At 36.7% G+C, this 19,790-nt stretch overlaps 1 protein-coding gene and 1 pseudogene across 1 annotated transcript in view; one reads left to right on the forward strand and one right to left on the reverse strand.

The window, feature by feature from the left end:
* Positions 1 to 19,790, forward strand: part of DECR1 (2,4-dienoyl-CoA reductase 1) — a 64,713-nt gene that overhangs the window by 14,360 nt on the left and 30,563 nt on the right. Inside the window, exon 5 of the mRNA XM_027847095.1 lies at positions 5,917 to 6,064. Within this exon, the coding sequence (XP_027702896.1) occupies positions 5,917 to 6,064 (148 nt within the window). The remainder of the gene's footprint in view (positions 1 to 5,916; positions 6,065 to 19,790) is intronic.
* LOC114046264 lies at positions 9,829 to 10,703 on the reverse strand (annotated as a pseudogene).

A 19,790-nucleotide genomic window follows, 5' to 3' on the forward strand; every position in this document is an offset into this window, starting at 1 on the left:
ATTTGAATCAGGCCCTCTGACTCTGCCTCAAGGCACTTACATTACTAAGGATCTGTGTGTTTCCCTGCCTTAATAGTCTTTTAAATCTGGAACATTTCCAACAGTAATGAGCCGTGATACATAGAAATCTATGTATATAGATGGCACAAGTTTCGTTATAGGATCAGTTATATTTAACTTATGACTTTAGTGGTTTAGGGAGCTGCACTTCTATAGGTGTGTGTACCCTTTACCTCTATGAAGAGTGTAACCCCTAGACATTTGAGTAGACTATTTTTGAGGGTTGCAGTAGCCAAAAGCAAATCCATCACTATGTAGCAAACCTGGTAATGAAACTCTCTGATCTTAGTTCCATGTGTCCTTGGACAGCAGTCCCAGAGAACATTTCTTTTTCCATACTCAAAGCCTTCCCATGTTGGTTGGAGCCTCTGAAGCACTTTCAGTGACAATTACTAATTGAGAAATGCCTGCTAACAACATGACCTGAAGACAGTGGGTTGTATAACAATACGGGCAGGTAGAAGGCTAGGCCCCTACCTAATGTATTCATTAATTTGATTTAAAAAAGGTTTTTGCTAAAAATCTCTAGTGAGCCATATCCTGAAATGGGAGCAAAATTTTACCCCATGTGGTAGATGTCTGGGCACTAAACCTCTAAAGCTATGATCACTTAAATCCCACAGATATCACATAATTTCATAGGTATAAGAGACTGTCAGCTAGATGGTTCACTGGATAGAGTGCTGGACCTGGATTCAGGAAGCCCAGAATTCAAATCTAGCCTCAGATACTTACTAGCCATGTCATTTAAACTCTATATGCCTCAGTTTCCTTTTCTGTGTAATGGAAATAACAATAATGCCTATTACTCATAAGGATTAAATGAGATAATATTTGTGAAGTGCTTCGTAAACCTCAAAGTACTGTGTAAATTCTATATATTATGAATATTATTATTGTTATTACCTCAGAAGCCATCCAGTTCAACCCAAATGTTGATGCCCTATAAACATCTCAAATTCAATATGCCCAAAATAAAACCAATTCTTTCACCTAGGCTTACCTATCCTTGAGGCTTCTCTGTTTCAGTTAAGCATACTAAAATTATCTTAGTCATCCATATTTATACTCAACTTTTTTTGTTTTCATTCGTAACTCCTCACTTTCTGTTATCCCTCATATCCAGTCATTTGCTGTCTCATCAAGTCTACCCTTACAGCATCTCCTAATCCATCTTCTCTTCTCCAGTCATCTAGCCATCATTCAAGTTCAGATCTTCGTCAGGTTTTTTCTGGACTGTCTTAGTGATCTCCTCCTTGATATTTGTTCTCTTTGCTTCTAGTCTATTTATTCCCTCTCCAATCCATTCTCTACATATCTGCCAAAATAATTTCCTGGACAACATCCCTGATAGGCATATCCATCAGCCAGACTCTGAGACCAGCTATGTTCCAAGGTAAGGGGAATATAATTAGTGCTAGACCAGAAGCTTACTAGTTCAACATTGTCATCCGCAAAAGTCAAGCTTTCTATTCAGTACGGTAACTGGGTCACCATCTGATCCCCTCATGCCTCAATTCCTCTTTCGTTCTCAGCAGGGTAATCCACTTTCTCTAAGATGAGGTTTCTTATTTCTCCTCCCACCTCCAGTCCTTTTAAGTCTTGCCCCTGAATGACAGAACCCATGTCTGAGTCTCCACCACTTGATACTGGACCTCCTTTGTGCTTATTATTGTCTACTTGTACCTTTTTACTCTGAATTCTCATTACTCATGCCATTCCAATGAGGACTGCTTGGCCTTCAAATCCTGGCTATTCTTGGTTTGGCCTCTCCGGGCCCTGGTTATGACAATCTACTTCTTCATTTTTCCAGTTGGAAACAAAAAAAGCCAAAACATGCTACCTTCCTTTTTTGTCTAATTTCAAACGTCACTGTTCAATAGCAACTAAGGTACAGTTTGTCGGATTTTTCTAATGGAGGCCCTGATTTGGAATTTGGGAATCTAACAAAACTGCCTAATGAACTCAGTTTTGTAAAATTAAAAAAATTATGCATATATTATAACATTATGATTATATTTTATTAAAATAAATTCAAATTTCAAACAAATTCAGATAATTCAGTATCATATCCTATCAATCATTACATTCGATAGAAGCATTCTACAATATTTCTAGTGCAAATCAAGCATGAAATTTTTGATGACTCCAAAACTAATAAAACCTTTTTGTATATGATTTTAAAAAATTTACTAGAAAAAATAGGAGACCTAGAGAATCACCATAGTTCATAAATAATAAAACAAGTCATAATGCTGCAATCAGAGAATTAATTATTTGAAGGTGGGGAGTAGTCACTGAGCAACTCAAAAAGCATGAAAACAAAACCTTCCTTCATAGAAAACATAATGGAAAGGAAATGTAACATTCCATTTTGGAAGAAAGCAAATAAATGATCAAACAGACTCCAACCTCAATTTCCAGGCTTCCAAGGAGGGGGAACCAAATGCCTCTCAAGGAAGCCCATTTCACTTCTGCATTATACCAGTTGTTAGGAAGTTTTTATTGACATCAAACTTGACCTTTTGTTAAGTTCCACCCATTGTTCCCGATTCTGCTCTCTGGAGCCAGAAAACCCCAGATCTGATTTCTCCTTCACGTCATAGCCTTTCAAATAACGAAGACATCTATCATGTCCCCTTTGAGTTTTCTCATTCAATTCCTGCCATCTACTCATGCTCAGGCTCTGTTCAATCCCTTTTCTTTTTCTGCATTTTTTCTGTTGCAGACTTTGTTAGCTCCATAATCTACATATACATTCCTAATCTATCTCTTGAGCTCCACTTCTTTATCAAACATCTTTATGTGCCTCATCAACATCTCACTCAATTCAATATGCCCAAAACAAGCTAATCCGGTTGTCCTTCAGATGTTTCTGTTGAGCACACTGCAGTCATCTCAGTCATCCATATTCATAGTCCGGACTCATTCTTAACTCCTCACTTTCTGTCATCCCTCATGTCCAATCATTTGCTACATCTTACCAAGTCTACCTTTACAGCATCTCTTACATCTGTCTTCTCTTCTCATCTAGCCACCATTCAAGTTCAGGTCTTCACCATCTTTTCCCTGGATTATCTTGGTGATCTTTTAGCTCCTTGCTTAGACTATCCTTTCTCTAATTTCTTCTCTACATATCTGCCCAAATAATCTTCCCAAGTTAGAAGTTTTATCATATCACTCCACTGCTCAAAAAACTTTAGTGGCTCCTTCTTGCCTTTAAGGTAAAATACTGTCACGAGTGAAATTCAACAAAAGTAGACTGAAGCAAGTTTTCTCCAAACAATATGACATTTTGTTGACAAGATGTGAACCTGATAATAAAATAGGTCAGTGGATGCCTTAGTTAAGCCAAAGACTTCAAATTGGAGGCACAGATACCTTTTATAAGCATACAACAAAGAACAGAAAAGGGTAGGTGAGGAGATAATACAATTGGGTATAGAGTTGGCATCATCATGGGAGTGAGGACATGATTGGTTACATAGCTGAGGTGTGGAGGACAATACGATTGGTTGGAAGTTGGGAATAAGGGGTTAGCGATGACTCCTTCCATCCTGTAACTAAGAAATATTCGTTGTTTGAGTCTACCTGCAAAGTTAGAGATAGTGGGCCAGACTTTTTTGGCTAGCAAACCAGACATCCTTGCAGGGATAGTTTGGCGGTGTAAAGATACTACACCAGACTCCCTACTGTCCACCTGAATCCCCGAAGGATGATGTATTTTCTTGAAGCAGGAATAGAACAATGATTAGCAGGAAACTGGATTCCTAAACTTAACTCATTATAAGCTAGCTAAATTTCTGAACTAAGTTCAAAGGAAAAAGAACCACAACTTAGGCAGTTACAGGACAAGATCAATTAATTGTAAATGGGATCAATAAAAAAGATATAAAATCAGTTTAATTTTCTCAATATAAACTCTTCAGCCTGAAGGCCTATGGTAGAATCTAGCTCCAACCTGCCTTTCTCTCCTTGTTTCATATTATTCTCCATTATATCATCTACTTGAGAGCCTAGTTAAGCTGCACTATTGTTACCCAAACCAGACACTTCATCTCCCTCAAGCAGATGTCTGCAATTAACTTTCTTCTCTGAGTCTTTATCTTCCTTCAACACTCAGTTCAGGTGACACTTGCTCTGTGAAACCTTCCTTGATTCACCTAGTTGTTGATGATCTGTTCTTCTTCAGATAACTTTTTATTTACTCATTTATGTGTATATTGTGGGCTTCTTGATAAGATATAAGCTTCTTGAGGTCAAGATTTAATTTTCTCTTTGTATCTCTGGCACTTAGAATTGTTTAATTAATGTTTTATAAATGTTTATTGAATTGTGAGCCTCCTGAAAAGCAACTTATCTAATTCCATGCTCTGTGTAGTATTCCCATGCCTTGAGATTTTATGTGCACACCTAAGTTTAATCTTTTTTGTTTGAATTGACTAAGCAGTGTAATTATTATTATTTGTTTTTGAGACTAGATCTCCCTATCTTGCTAAGGCTAGAATTGCAATGGCACACTCCTGATTGGCATTTGAGCTTTGATCTACTCACTTTTTGAACTGGGGTGAGAAAGACACATTCGTCATGTAATAGTGAACTAAGGAATACTTCCTGGGCCTTCTTTCAAAGTAGTTACTTATCTTCCCCAGGGAGCTAGCTAGTGTTTTTTGTATTTTTTGTAGGCAATACTCAGTCAGCTGCATTGGTCAGACAATGCCAAGTGGTCATGGATTTAGGACACTTGTTTGTCAGGGGCTCACCTTAATGGTGTCAGATTTATATGGAAACTCAATTGACTTATCCTACTGAAGCTCAGGATTCCTGAGCTCAAGTGATCCACTAGCTTCGGCATTCCCTGTACTGAGAATGATAGGCATCATTCCTAGCCCAGTTTAATTTAATTAGTTTAGTTAAAATTTAACATCTATCTAGGTACTAGGTTAGTAATAGTATAGTCAAAATGATTAAACTGGTTTGATGAATAGACAAGATCAGTAAATGTATTATTACTACTGTTAATACTAATATTAATAATTATTAGACCCATAATATATAGTATGAATAATATTAAATAAAATATCTAGAGGAGACCAAAATGATGAATAATGAATGCAATGTGTATTTTTAACAAAAACAATTTCATTTGAAAACTGGACAACTTGATTGCCTTTTATCTAGTAGGATTATGAAACAAGAATAACAGTTATCTAGTTACCCAAGGACATATTATCCAGCTTAGATGATTCATGTGATCTTTTGTGAGGCTGAAAGAGGCACTTTGCTTTGCTTGTGAAAAGAAGAGGAGCTTCCACCTTCCTCCACCCCATCTTTCTCATAAACATACTTTGGTATGGCAGAGATAAAGTAATACAAATTGAAGCCCATAGACCCTATGGATAACTGGGTAGAATGTTTCACTAGGTTAGGAACAAAGCACTTTACCAGCTGAGATTTTCATCAAGACAAATAAAACAAAATAGTATAGAAAATGCAGTCTCAGGCAATAGTTTTCCAATGCCCTTTCATGGAAACCCAGAGATTCATGGGGCATCTCTTGAGGGTCCTTGAAGTAAATTTTGAACATGCTCAGTCCACGTTTGTTCCTTTACTTTCAAGTTCCACTCCAATATTTAACCAGGGATTATGATTCAGAGTCTTGGGGGATATAAAAAGGTTTTTACAATTTCAAAAACTTAAAAAAAATCTGCAGTAAAGAACATAGCTATATTGTTTCTTCAAGTTGATTGAATCGTCTAGAAAAAATTACATGAAAAATTAAAGCACTTGAAAGAAAATGTTTTACAACCTCCCCCCAAATGTCTATAACTTTTTTTTGTATTTTTGATTTGCTAGGTTATAATAAACAATGCAGCTGGGAATTTTATCTCTCCTTCTGAACGTCTGTCTCCTAATGCCTGGAAAACCATAACTGATATAGTTCTGAATGGCACTGCCTTTGTCACCCTGGAAATTGGAAAGGAGCTAATTAAAGCACAGAAAGGTATTTTGAGTCATTGCTAAACATTTAAACTACCCTATTAGGATGATTAACATAATTCTTAAGATGTATATACTCAGTTTACTCAAATGAATTTGCCATCTCATTAGTTCTGTAATTCAGGAATGTGGGTCCCAACCCAATCAATGCTGCCTAAGTTGTATGACTCTTTTCTGTGTTCACCTAAAAATTTGCTGCAAGGGATCTACCAAACATGGGAGAGGCCTTCATTTTCTCCCAACATCATGAGGGTACCATTGTAACCCTTTGGCTGTCAACTTGTCATCCTTTTGTCTTGCCATGATCAAGACCATCTTTTTTTCTTGTCATATGGTTTCTTGATGACATTCTTTGCCTCTGTTCTTCAGAGTTCTTTGTTGGTTATACTGCAGCCTACTTGGGCCATAGCAACCCACAAAATATATTTATTTTAATAAAGGATTTGATTTTTTTCTTATGACCTGATTTTTACTAAATTGAATTGAATTTCTAGTTTACTTGTATAAATACATTAGAAATGATTTGTGTTTTAAAAAGTTTTATAGTTCTTTAAAAAGTTTTTTTTAAAGATTTTAAAGGTTTATGACAGGCAGCATGAAAAAAATAATTTTTTAAATTAATAAAAATAAATTTTCTCTCACTTCTCTCCCCTTCCCCCCTCCTCCATTGACAAGCTAAATTTTCAAAAAAAATTTAAAAAAATTATTTATTTTTAGTTTTCAATATTCACTTCCATAAGATTTTGAGTTCCAAATTTTCTTCCCAGCTGTTCCCTCCCTCCACCCCAAGACAGTGTGCAATCTGATATAGGCTCTACATATACATTCATATTGAATCTATTTTCACATTAGTCATGTTGTAAAGAAGAATTAGGACCAATGGGAGAAACCATGAGAAAGAAGAAACAAACAAAAAAAAGAGAGTGCTTTGTTTTGTATTCAGATTCCATAGTTCTTTTTCTGGACGTGGATAGCATTTTCCATTGTGAGTTCTTTGGAGTTGTCTTGGATGCTTTGCATTGCTGAGAGGAGATGAGTCTGTCAAAGTTAGTCATCACACATTGTGGCTGTTACTGTGTACAGTGTTCTCCTGGTTCTGCTCACTTCACTCAGCATCAGTTCATATAAGTCTTTCCATGTTTTTCTGGTTTGCCTGCTCATCATTTCTTTCTTTTTTAAAAAAATTAATTTATTTTGAATTATCAGCAATCACTTCCGTAAGCTTTTGAGTTTCAAATTTTTCTCCCCCTTCCTCCCCAAGATAGCGTGCAATCTGATATAGACTATGCATTCCTATTTAACATATTTTCACATTAGTAGTGTTGTGAATAAGAATTAGAATCAATAGAAGGAACCACCAAAAAGAGGAAATAAAACACAACAGAGGAAAAAAATTAGCAAATAGTATGCTTCGATCTGCATTCAAGCTCCATAGTTCTTTCTTCTTTGTGGATAGCATTTTCCATCATGAGGCCTTTGGAGATGTCTTAGATCCTTGTATTGATGAGAAGGGTTAAGTTTATCAATATTAGTCATTGCACAATATGGCTGTTATTGTGTACAACGTTCTCCTGGTTCTGGCCACTTCACTCAGCATTAGACCGTGCAAGTCTTTCCAGGTTTTTCTGAAGTCCACTTGCTCATCATTTCTCATACTGCAATAGTATTCCATTACATTTATATACCATAACTTGTTCAGTCACTCCCCAACTGATGGGCATCCCCTCAATTTCCAATTCTTTGCCACCATAAAAAAAGCTGCTATAAATATTTTTGTACATGTGGGTCCTTTTCCCATTTGTATGATCTCTTTGGGATACAGACCTAGAAGTCATACTGCTGGGTCAAAGGGTATGCACATTTTTGTAGCCCTTTGGGTGTAGTTCCAAATTGCTTTCTAAAATGGTTGGATCAGTTCACAACTCCACTAACAATGCATTAGTGTTCCAGTTTTCCCACCTCTTCTTCAGCATTTATTATTTTCCTGTTTTGTTATGTTAGCCAATCTGATTGGTGTGTGGTTGTGATTCCTTGGAGTCATTTTGATTTACATTTCTCTAACAATAGAGATTTAGAGCATTTTTTTCATATGACTATAGATAGCTTTAATTTCTTCATCTGAAAGCTGCCTGTTCATATCCTTTCATTTATCAATTGGAGAGTGACTTGTATTCTTATAAATTTGACTCAGTTGTCTATATATTTTAGAAATGAGGCCCTTATCAGAGACACTGGTTGTAAAAATTCTTTCCCAGTTTTCTGCTTTCCTCCTAATCTTGGTTGCATTGTCTTTGTGCAAAAACTTTTCAATTTAATGTAAACAAAATTATCCATTTCGCATTTCATAATGTTCTCTATCTTTTATTTGATCGTAAATTCTTCCATTCTCCATAAATCTAACAGGTAAACTATTCCTTGCTCTCCCAGTTTGCTTATAGTATGAGCCTCTATATCTAAATCATGTACCCATTTTGATTTTATTTTGGTATATGGTATAAGGTGTTGATCTATGCCATACTATTTTCCAATTTTCCCAGCAGTTTTTATCAAATACTGAGTTCTTATCCAACAAGCCAAATTTTAGAAACTATTTGTGTTGGCTGGAATCTTATGCAATAGTCTTACAGGGTTAGTGAGTCTGAGTCCTGGTCTGGGGGGTAGAGTTGGGCAAGGAGCCCAGGTCTAGGATGAGCATCATGGGGATGAAAATTCCAGGAGTTGTTGAATAGTTGAAGTGGGCCAACGTCTGGAAACCAGGAAGTTAGAGGGAGCAAGCAGGGAGTCTATTGCTTTCTGTGATCCGAGGTAGGTCAGAGGTCTGGAAACGAGGCTGTCCTACAAGTTGAACAGGAACAAAAAGGTGGAGGAGGCGAATACGAGCAGCAATCTGGAGATCCAGGGAGTCTGGTAGGTCAGAAGAAGAGCATCCACAGTCTGATGCTGAGGTCACAGTGATTGCCCTAGAGACTTTTTTCCTATTTCCTACTAGAAACAGAAAGTAGTAGTAGGCATGGACAGCTTGAAGCTGTGCTCAGGGAATGACTGCAGCTGGTGAGAGAGTTAGAAACCTGGGACTGCAGGTGTGCTTTGATGCTGGCTGAAGTAGGCACCTGGGATTACCGAGAGGTTCTTACACTAACCTTTCTTTTTTCTTTCCTTCTTTTTTTTTGGTTTTATTCAAACTATAAACTTTTATTAGATTATGCATTTGCTACCTTTCTCATCATTGAGCAAAGCATCATAATCTATAAAGCAAACTTGGATCTTTCTATTGTCATGAGGAAGCCTTTAATAGGCACTAAAAGCTCCATTGGCTCTCTTCTCGTGGAATTACCCATTTGTATTCAGTACAGGGAAATTTTTTGTAAACATGTCATCATGGCCACAAATGATTACAAATCTTGCACAGGGAAGGAAGATTGCATGTTGCCTGTGCCAGGGCAGTAGTAAAGATTTTCCCACCAGAAACAATTTCCTATCACCCCCTCCTTTGCACTTTCCCCTTGTCTCAGAAGCTAGAAACTGCTCACATTTTAGGCTTAATCACTTTAATTAGAATCTCATACCAGAAGGTATAGTTCCAATAATCACGTAAAGTCAGCTACCATTAGAATTTAATATGAAATATTCACATCATAACAGGTGTCATTGTATTTCATTTGTTTGGAAACCTCTTAGAGAGTCAGAACTTGAAAGCTATGCCGCTGGTCGATTACCATATAGCAGTGCCATAAGCAAATGCAAACTCTGCCATCATATGGGCATTGATTATTTTTTAATTCCAATGGGACAGGAAATTCCTGTTTCCCAGCCCACAGTATACATTAGGATTCTTGCTTAGGCATTATTGATGGTAATCTTCAGTGTAATAGAATTCTTGACCCTCCTGGATATCGGTTGTAATTGTACGCTTTCTGTAATGACTTTCTGGTAAGCATCTTTAGACTTAAGAACTGCTTCTGCCTGTTCTGGAGTGGTTGGGAAGATAGCAGAATGGTACTGGGTGCCAAAGTCATTACCTTGATGCATTCCTTGTGTTGGGTTTCTCACGGATGACCTTGAGCAGTTCTCAAAACGGATGTGGTTTGGCTGTGATGTGACTCGGACAATTTCTACACGGCCAGTTTTCTTTGAGCAGACCTCTTTATAAGTTGGGTTTGAAGTGTAGCCTCCAGCAAAGCCAACTTGAGGAGTTGGACCCTTCAAGTCCCAAAATTCATGCTCTGCTCCCCAGAAACAAGACTTGGTAGGAGCTGGGGAAGGGGTGGGGTGGAGCCCCGGGCAGGTTGCCTGCTCTGCCTACATTAACCTTTTTTCCTAACCTCCAGTATCATATCTCCAACTACCTACTAGATATTTTGAATTGGATGTCCTGTAGACATCATAAACTCAATATGTCCGAAACTAAACTCTTTCTCTTTCTGCCCAAGCCCTTGCCTCTTCCTAACTTTCTTGTTACTGTCGAGAGCCCCACCATCCTCCCAGTCACTAAACTCACAAGCTAGATGTTGTTCTTGACTTCTTATTCTCTCTCACCCTTCTTCCACACAATCTGATGTCAGGTCATAATCAATTTTACCTTTGTACCATCTGTTGTATATTCTTCCTTTTCTCTTTAACACGCCACCATCGTGGTACATCATGATGCTTGGACCACTGCAAAAGCCTCCTGGTTGGTCTCCTTGCCTTAAGTATCTCCCCACTGCAATCCATCCTCCACTCAGATATAAAAGTGATTTTCCTAAGCTGTATGCCTGACCATGTCTTTTCCCTATTTAATGAACTCCAGTGGCTTCCTATCACCCTCAGGAACAAATATAACATTTTGTTTGACCTTTAAAGGCCTTCATAACCAGTTCCCCTCTTACCTTTCCAGCCTTCTTACTCTTTATTCCTTTCATATGCTGTGTTGTCCAGTGGCACTGGCCTCTTTGTTGCTTGTACAAACTACTGTTTAGGACACTGCATTTTCACTGACTGTCCTCCCATGAGGGAGAAGGACATCTCTCCATATCTTCTTGGCCCCATGGCTTCCCTGGCTTCCCTCAAGTTTCAGCTAAAGGGCCACTTTCTCCTTTGGCAAGAAACCTTTCCTGATATTCCTTAATGGTAGTAGCTTCACTGTGCTGATTATCTCCAAATTATCCTGTATATGTCTTGTTTTACGTAACTTTTTGTTTCTTGTCTCTCCCATGAGATTGTGAGAGGGCAGAGACTGTCTTCTGCCTTTCTTTGTATCTCCAGTGCTTAGCTTAGCATAGTGCCTGGAACATAGGAGGAGCTTAATATTATATGCTTATTGACACTATGTTTCTAAATTACATTAATGTAAAATAAGCAATTACAACCCTTGAACAGTTATCTAGATGGCTGTAGCCATAAAGACCACTAAATTGCCAGGAAAAATTTTAGAAACAAAATGTTAAGACATTATCTGGTACTTTTTTTTTTTTTTTTTGGCTACGCAGTGGGGTTAAGTGACTTGCCCAGGGTCACCCAGCTAGTAAGTGTTATGTGTCTCAGGCCGGATTTGAACTCAGGTCCTCCTGAATCCAGGGCCAGTGCTCTTTCCACTGTGCCACCTAGCTGCCCCATCCGGTACTTTTTAAAGCCAGATATAGTCATGCCTGAAATACTTATGTACAATGCTAAAGAAAGATGTGATTAAATTCAGTTCTATAAACAGATATTAAGTATATACTGTTTACAAGGCACAGTTCGGAAAAGGTCTGGAGAAGGATGACTAAAATTATTAAAGGAATAGAAAGACTAAAAGTAATACTTTTAATTTAGAAAGACAAAGACTAAGATTTGATTGAAGTGTCTAAAAATCCTGAAAATCATTGACTTTTTCATCAAACTCTAGAATTTTAGAACTACAGAACTTAAGCGTTTAATCAGTTTTCATCTGAAGACAAAGGAAAAACTACTTTGTACTTTGAGTGGTAACTGATTTGGAGTGGATTACTTCAAGAAAGGGGTACAGTCTGAAAAGATTCAAGACAGTATTTAGATATATTCATGATATAAAGAATAAAAGGTTATTAGGTGATGCTATTGCTAGTGATGTTAGGGAGGACATTTTTGCTTTTTTGGGAGGGGGGGACATTCCTTACTTTTGAGATCAAGATTATGAATATCAACTATTCCCTTCCTCCTTCATACCCTCTCTTTCTCTGTCCCTCTCTTTCCTCCCTCCCTTTCTGTCTTCCCTCCTTCTCTTCTTTACTCCTTTCCTCCCTCTCATGCTTATTTCCCTCTGTCCCTTTCTTCCTCTCCCTTCCCACCCTCTTTCTTCCCTCATTTTCTTCCTTCTGTTCTGCCTCTCCTTTCCTTCTCTTCTCTCTCCCTCCCCCTCCCTCCCCTCTTTTCTTACTGCTTTTCTTCCTTCTCTCCTTCCTCCCGCTCTCCCTGCCTCTTTCCTTTCCTTCCTTGGCAAAAAGCATTGAGGAATAAGCTTGATGTTCATGTATGACCAAAGTCCAATTTTCTTTTTGGATATAGGATCTCATATTTTATAAAAACATTCATGGTTATAGTCTAACTGTGTGTGTGCTTCAATGCTTCTTTGTATCCTTCAATTATCTTGGTCTCTTTTACACTGGTTCTGCATTCTTGTGATCTTCTTGTGGCTGTCTCTTCCTACAAATCACATTTAGCCATGCTCTTTCACAAATAGTTCTTGGCACCACCATCAAAGACATAATATTGAGCTGGTTTGTTGGTTTGACCCAATATGACATGTCTTTTGTTTTTATCTTATTCTGCATCTTCAGGTTATTTGACATTTAAATGAAAACATGTCATCGACCTATCAGGATTCTTTAAAATTAAACGTTGGGGTTTTGTTTTATTAAAACAGATTTCCTATTTATTTATTTTTTTTTGCCCCACATCACAGACATTAAGAGTAATAGAAAGTATGACCTCTTCCTTGATCTTGTAAGTTTTTTGTCAGAATTTGGTAGCTGTTAATTTAGTATATTGTCAAACTAGCTTAACTCCCTGCCCCCATGTTCTGCTACTAATTTACTTCCTAAAGATGAAATCTGTCCATATATGTCACTTCATTTTGTGAATAATTTCATTATTTTATGGGGACATATTATACAATTTATTTTTTTCAGTTTGATGTTTTATTTTCCACAATTACATATAAAAGTTTTTAACATTAGTTTTTTAAAATTTTGAATTCCAAATTCTCTCCCTCCCTCCCCTCCCTTCTTGAGAAAGCAAGCAATTTGATATAAGTTATACATGTAAAGTCTTACAGAACATTTCCATAACAGTCATTTTGTGAAAGAAAACACAAACCAAATAAAAACCCCAAGAGAAATAAAGTAAAAAAATATGCTTTGATCTGCATTCAGACTCTACCAGTTCTTTCTTTGGAGATTGATAGCATTTTTTCATCTTAAGTCATTCAGGATTGTCTTCGATCATTATATTGCTGACAATATAATGATAATATATAATGACAATATAAAGCTAAGTCATTCACAATTGATCATCATGTAATATTGTAGTTTCTGCATACAGTGTTCTCCTGGTTCTGCTCATTTCACTTTGCATCAGTTCATGTAAGTCTTTTCGAGTTTTTTGAGAGCATCCTGCTCATGATTTCTTTTAGCACAATAGTATTCTATCATAATTGTATACCACAATTAGTTTAGCCATTCCCCAGTTGATGGGCATCTCCTCAATTTCCAGTTCTTTGCCACCACAAAAAGAGCTGCTATAAATATTTTTATATTCACAGGTCCTTTTCCATTTGGTTTTTTATCTCTTTGGGATACAAACCTAGTATTTTGCTGGGTCAAAGGGTATGTGGTTTTATAGCCCTTTTCACATAGTTCCAAATTGCTTTCCAAAATGGTTGAATCAGTTCTTAACTCCACCAATAGTGCGTTATTGTCTCAGTTTTCCCACATCCCCTCCAACATTTGTCACTTTCCTTTTCTGTCATGTTAGCCAATCTGATAGGTGTGAGGTGGTAGCTCAGAGTTGTTTTAATTTGCATTTCTCTAATCAGTAGTGTTTTAGAGTATTTTTTTTATATGACTGTAGATAGCTTTGATTTCTTTGTCTGAAAGCTGTCTCTTCATATCCTTTGACCATTTATCAACTGGGGAATGGCTCTTATTTTTATAAATTTGACTCAGTTCTTGCTATATTTGAAAAATAAGACCTTTATTAGAGAAATTTGCTATAAACATTTTTTACAGTTATAATTACTAATTGTGTACTTTCCTCTGTACTGTTTTTCCCCTTGTGTATTCTACTCTCTCTCTTTTCACCTGATTCATCCTCAAAAGTGTTTTACTTTTGACTACTGCCTCCCCCAATCCACCCTCCCTTCTGTCAGCCTCCTTGCCCCTTTGTCTTATTTCCTTCTCCTCCTACTTTCCTGTAGTGTGAGATAAATTTCTGTACCCAAATGATTATATGTATTATTTCCTCTTTAACCCAGTTCTGATGAAAGTAAGGTTCAGGGGCTCCCTCCTATATCCCCCATTTTTCCCTCTACTGTACAAGCTCTGTCACACCTCTTTTATGTGAAATAATTTACCCCATTCTGCCTCTCCCTTTCCCCTTCTCCCAGTTTCTTCCTCTGTCATCCTTTAATTTTTTTTTTAAGCTATCATCCCGTCATATTCAACTCATACCCATTCCCTCTTATACATGTATACTCTTTATAACTGCCCTAATAATTATAAAGTTCTTAGGAGTTACAAGTATCATCTTCCCATGGAGGAAAGTCAACAGTTTAACCTTATTGAATTCCTCATGATTTCTCTTTCCCATTTACCTTTTTATGTTTCTATTGAGTCTTATATTTGAAAGTCAGATTTTTCTATTCCTCTCTGGTCTTTTCATTAGGACTGCTTGAAAGTCCTCTATTTCACTAAATATCCATTTTTCCTCAGCTGAATTATGCTCAGTTTTACTGGGTAGGTGATTCTTGGTTATAATCCTAGCTTCTTTACCCTCTGGAACATCATATTCCAAGCCTTCCAATTCTTTAATATAGAAGCTGCTAGATCTTGTGTTGTCCTGACTGTCGCTCTATGATATTTGAATTGTTTCTTTCTGACTGCTTCCATGATTTTCTCCTTGACTCAGAAGCTGTGGAATTTGAGTTTGCATTTTAGAATCTCTTTAAGGAGATGATTGATAGATTCTTTCACTTTTATATTTTACTTTCTGGTTCTAGAATACAAGGACAATTTTCCTTGGCAATTTCTTGAAATAATGATGTCTAGGCTCTTTTTTTTTTTTATCTTGGCTTCCTTCCACATGGTCCAATAATTCTTAAATTTATTTCTCCTGGATCTGTTTTCTAGGTCCGTTGTTTTTCCAATGAGATATTTCACGTGTTCTATTTTTTTATTCTTTGTTTTATTGTTTCTTGATGTCTTATGGAATCATTAGCTTCCACTTGCCCAATTCTAATTTTTAAGGAACTATTTTGTTCAGTGAACTTTTTTTACCTCCTTTTCCATGTGACCAATTTTGCTTTTTTTTTTTAATTTTTTTATTTTTTTTTGTTTTTGCTAGGCAATGGGGTTAAGTGACTTGCCCAGGGTCACACAGTTATAGATAGTGTTATGTATCTGAGGCTGGATTTGAACTCAGGTCCTCCTGAATCCAGGGCCGGTGCTCTCTATCCACTGCGCCACCTAGCTGCCCTCCAATTGTGCTTTTTAAGAAGTTCTCCTCAGTTAATTTTATATATCTTTTTCCATTTCAGCAATACTCCTTTTTAAGAAGTTCTTCTCTTCATTGGATTTTTGTGTCTCTTTTACCATTTGGCCTAATTTGGTTTTAGGGTGTTTTGTGTGTGTGTGTGTGTGTGTGCGTGTGTGCGCACCTTTTTTGCCAAGCTGTTGACTTTTTTCATGATTTTTTTTGCATCCCTCTCATTTTCCCCTCCCCCATTTTTTCTCTACCTCTTTGATTTAAAATTTTTTTTATTAACTTATTTTAATTTATCAACAATCACTTCCATAAGCTTTTGAATTTAAAATTTTTCTCCCCTTCCTTCCCTCCCCAAGACGTCTCGCAATCTGATATAGGCTATCCATATACATTCTGATTAAACACATTTTCACATTAGTGATGTTGTAAGGAAGATTTAGAACCAATAGGAGGAACCACAAGAAAGAGAAAACAAAACAAAACAGAAGAAAAAAATAGCAAATAGTATCCTTCGATCTGCATTCGAATGCCATGGTTCTTTCTTTGGACGTGGATAGCATTTTCCATCATAAGGCCTTTGGAGATGTTTTAGATCCTTGCATTGCTGAAGGAAGGGCTAAGTCTATCAACATTAGTCATCGCACAATGTGGCTGTTACAGTGTACAACGTTCTTCTGGTTCTCATTGATTTTTAAAATATTTTTGAGCTCTTTGAGGAATTCTTTTTTGGGTCTGAGACCAATTCACATTTTTTTCTTTGAGGCTTTGGATATAGCAGTTTCATCTTTGTTGTCTTCTGAGTTTATGTTTTGATCTTCCTTGTCACTATAGTATCTTGCTATGGTCAACTTCTTTTTTTGTTGTCTGCGTATTTTCCAGCCTATGTCTTGACTTTTAACTTTATATTAAAGTTGGGATCTGTTCCCAATGTGAAGGGGGCACTGTCCCAAGCTTCAGGTTTTTTGTACAGCTGTTTTTAGAGCTGATTCTGGATGTCTGTAAGTTTTCACTTCTTCCAAGATGGTATGATCTAAGGGGAGATGTTCTAAGCACTTTTTTCCACCCTGGAACTGTGACCAGGGTCCCCCACTCCCCTATGGCTGTAAGCTCTGGTATGCTGATACTCCTCCTTCTTGCCTTGAGACTGTGACCCAGGACTGCAAACTGGATCTGCATGGGGGTAATGCAACAGAACCCTGAACACAGTACCAGTAAAGGAATCACTGTAATTTCCTTTTGGCTAGTTGTCTGACCCCCTTATCATATAGGGGCTGGGAGCTCCAGAAACCTCTGTTGCTGATTCAGCTGCCTCCAAGGCCTGCCTCTGGCTTGGTGGGGGCATTTCCTGTGCTGGCCTGTGCTCTACTTTCACTCTGATGTGACAGACCTTTCTTGTCAATCTTCTAAGTTGTCTTAGACTGGAAATTTGTTCCACCCTGTCTTTTTGTGTTTTCTGCTACTCCAGAATTCATTTTGAGGCATTACTTAAAGTTGTTTGGGGGGAATTTGGGAGAGCTCAGGTGAGTCTCTGCCTTTTCTCCACCATCTTGGCTTCACTCTCACTGTGCAATTTACTTTACACAAAAGGAGATCAAGTGTAAGTTGCCCAGATTGGAAGCAGTAGTTATGATGTTCTTAGCTGTTGGAGCACAAGCTAATGAGATTATTTTCATCCCCTTAAACTCAGGAAGGGATTGTAGAGATTTTCCAGTTCAACTCCTCATTTTACAGATGGCAAAACTGAGGCCCTGAGAATTGAACTTGCTCTGTGTGTCACAAAGCAAGTGGCAGAGCTAAATCTAGAATCCAAATCTCTTGACTTTGTCAGGGTTGGTGCCTCTTCTGTCTCCCCTGAAGTACTAATTCTCCTTATATTTTCCTTCTTTTTCTCTCCTTTGTATAGCAGTTGGTTTCAAAGATAAAAACTCTACCATTTTAAATCATTATGTTTTCAGTATAATTTTGAAGGATAGTGCCTTGCAACCTGATAGAATTTTGCATTCTGAAAAAGCATATTTGTTTGCAAATAAGTTGTTAGTATCATGTTAGAAATGAATCTTTCTTTGAAAATTTTATCATAAACATTTAAATATACCAATCAGAATGGAAAATGAAACAAACGTATTGTTCTCATTCTGTATCACCTCATGTGTCTTCCCATTTTCTTATTTTAATTTTTAAAAATAGTTTTAATTTCTAACAATCAATATAAACTGTCAAGTAGCTGGAAAGTAATAAAAGATAAAAATGAAGCAAATAAGAGAAGAACTGAAATTAAAAAGAATACCGAAAAGCAATGATTGTTATAATTGTATATTTACTAATTATTAAAAGAAATACAACTCTATATAAACTTTATTTAAAAATTTCATTCTAAGTCTAAAGCCTATGAATGGTAGATCAATTGAGGCATGTTCTTACAAGGCTGGGGCCTGTCTATTTTTAATGGATGCTTTTTGTTTTTATCATGCATCACTTTTGAATATATTCTCTCCTCTCCAACCCATACCATCAAATCATTTCTTGTAGTATAAATTTTAAAAGAAAGAAAAAAAAGCTTAGAAAAAAACCAAAAACTAACTCACTTGTCTACAATGTTTGACAGTATATGCAAAATCCCTATATCTGCAGGCAAGGGAAGAAAGTACTTTTTCCCAACTCTTCTCTAAGGCCAAACCTGATCATTATTATTACATAGTGTTCTGTTTCATTATTTTTATTCTTTCTATTTACATTGTTATAGTGTGTATTGTTTCCCTGATTCTGCTTACTTCATTCTGAATTAATGAAAGTGAATGATGAAGCATGTATTAAGATTGTATTGTGTGCAAAGTACTGAGGATACACAGAAAATCAAGACAGTCTTTCCTCTCGGGGAATTTAGGTGGAAAGGTCATTGCTCTCTGCTTATTCTCTAGTCTCTTGGGTTCTGAAGAATTCTCTGGTTTTATACATGGCCCACAGAGTGTTCTGAAGTTCCTTTAATGAGTCCAAGTGCTTTTCCTATTCAATGTTATACTAGCTAATCAAGGACTTTTTTACATTCTAAAGCCTATGGACTGATTGATTGCGGCATGTTGTCACAAGGCTAAGGTCTCAGGGAATACGATTTTATCATGTAATATTTTAAAAATCATTCCTTTTTATTTTAAAAGCTCGACTTTATTTTCAGATTTGAATTCTCTCCCTCTTATCTCTCTCTACAACTATTCCCTTTGAGAAAAAAAGAAAAAAACAAGCCTAAATCAAAGACATAAGATCAAGCAAAACAAATTCCAAACTTGGCTATGTCCAATAAAGAAAAACAAACACACACATAAACATTAAATTGCACTCTTGAGTCCATCACTTTTCTATCTGGAGGTGGATAATATGTTTCATCATGAGTCTTCTGGAACTGTGGTTGGTTATTGTGTTGATCAGAGTTCCTAAATCTGTCAAAATTGATTATGTGTACCGTATTGTTATTGTATAAATCTTACTCCTGGTTCATATGAGTCTTCTCAGGTTTCTCTGACAACAACTCCGTCATCAATTCTTACAGTGCAATAGCATCCAATTACATTTATTTGACCATAACTTGTTCAGACATTCTTCAGTTGGTGAACACCATGCTTTAATTCTTTACTACTACAAAAAGAGCTGCTATAAATGAATTCTTTTCTTCTTTCTTTAATCTCTTTGGGTATATATCCAGTAGTGGTATCACTGGGTTAAAGGGTATGCACAGTTTAAAAAGACTTTGGGCATAGTTCCAAATTGTTTCCCAGAATGGTTGGACCAGTTCATAGTACTGTTTATTCATATCCTTGGAACATTTATCAATTGGGGAATGGTTCTTATTCTCATAAATTATTATATTATATTATGTTATTATAATTTCTTATAAAGTTCCCCACATATCTTAGAAATTAGATCCTTAATCAGATAATTGCAAAGAGTCCTCCCTCCTCCCTGTTCCCTGTTTTTCTTCTAATTTTAGCTCAGTTGGTTTTACTTGTGCACAAATTTAAATTTTATGTAATCAGAAT

Source organism: Vombatus ursinus, unplaced genomic scaffold (assembly GCF_900497805.2).
Source record: "Vombatus ursinus unplaced genomic scaffold, bare-nosed wombat genome assembly UNPS02000577.1, whole genome shotgun sequence".
Classification (NCBI taxonomy): domain Eukaryota; kingdom Metazoa; phylum Chordata; class Mammalia; order Diprotodontia; family Vombatidae; genus Vombatus; species Vombatus ursinus.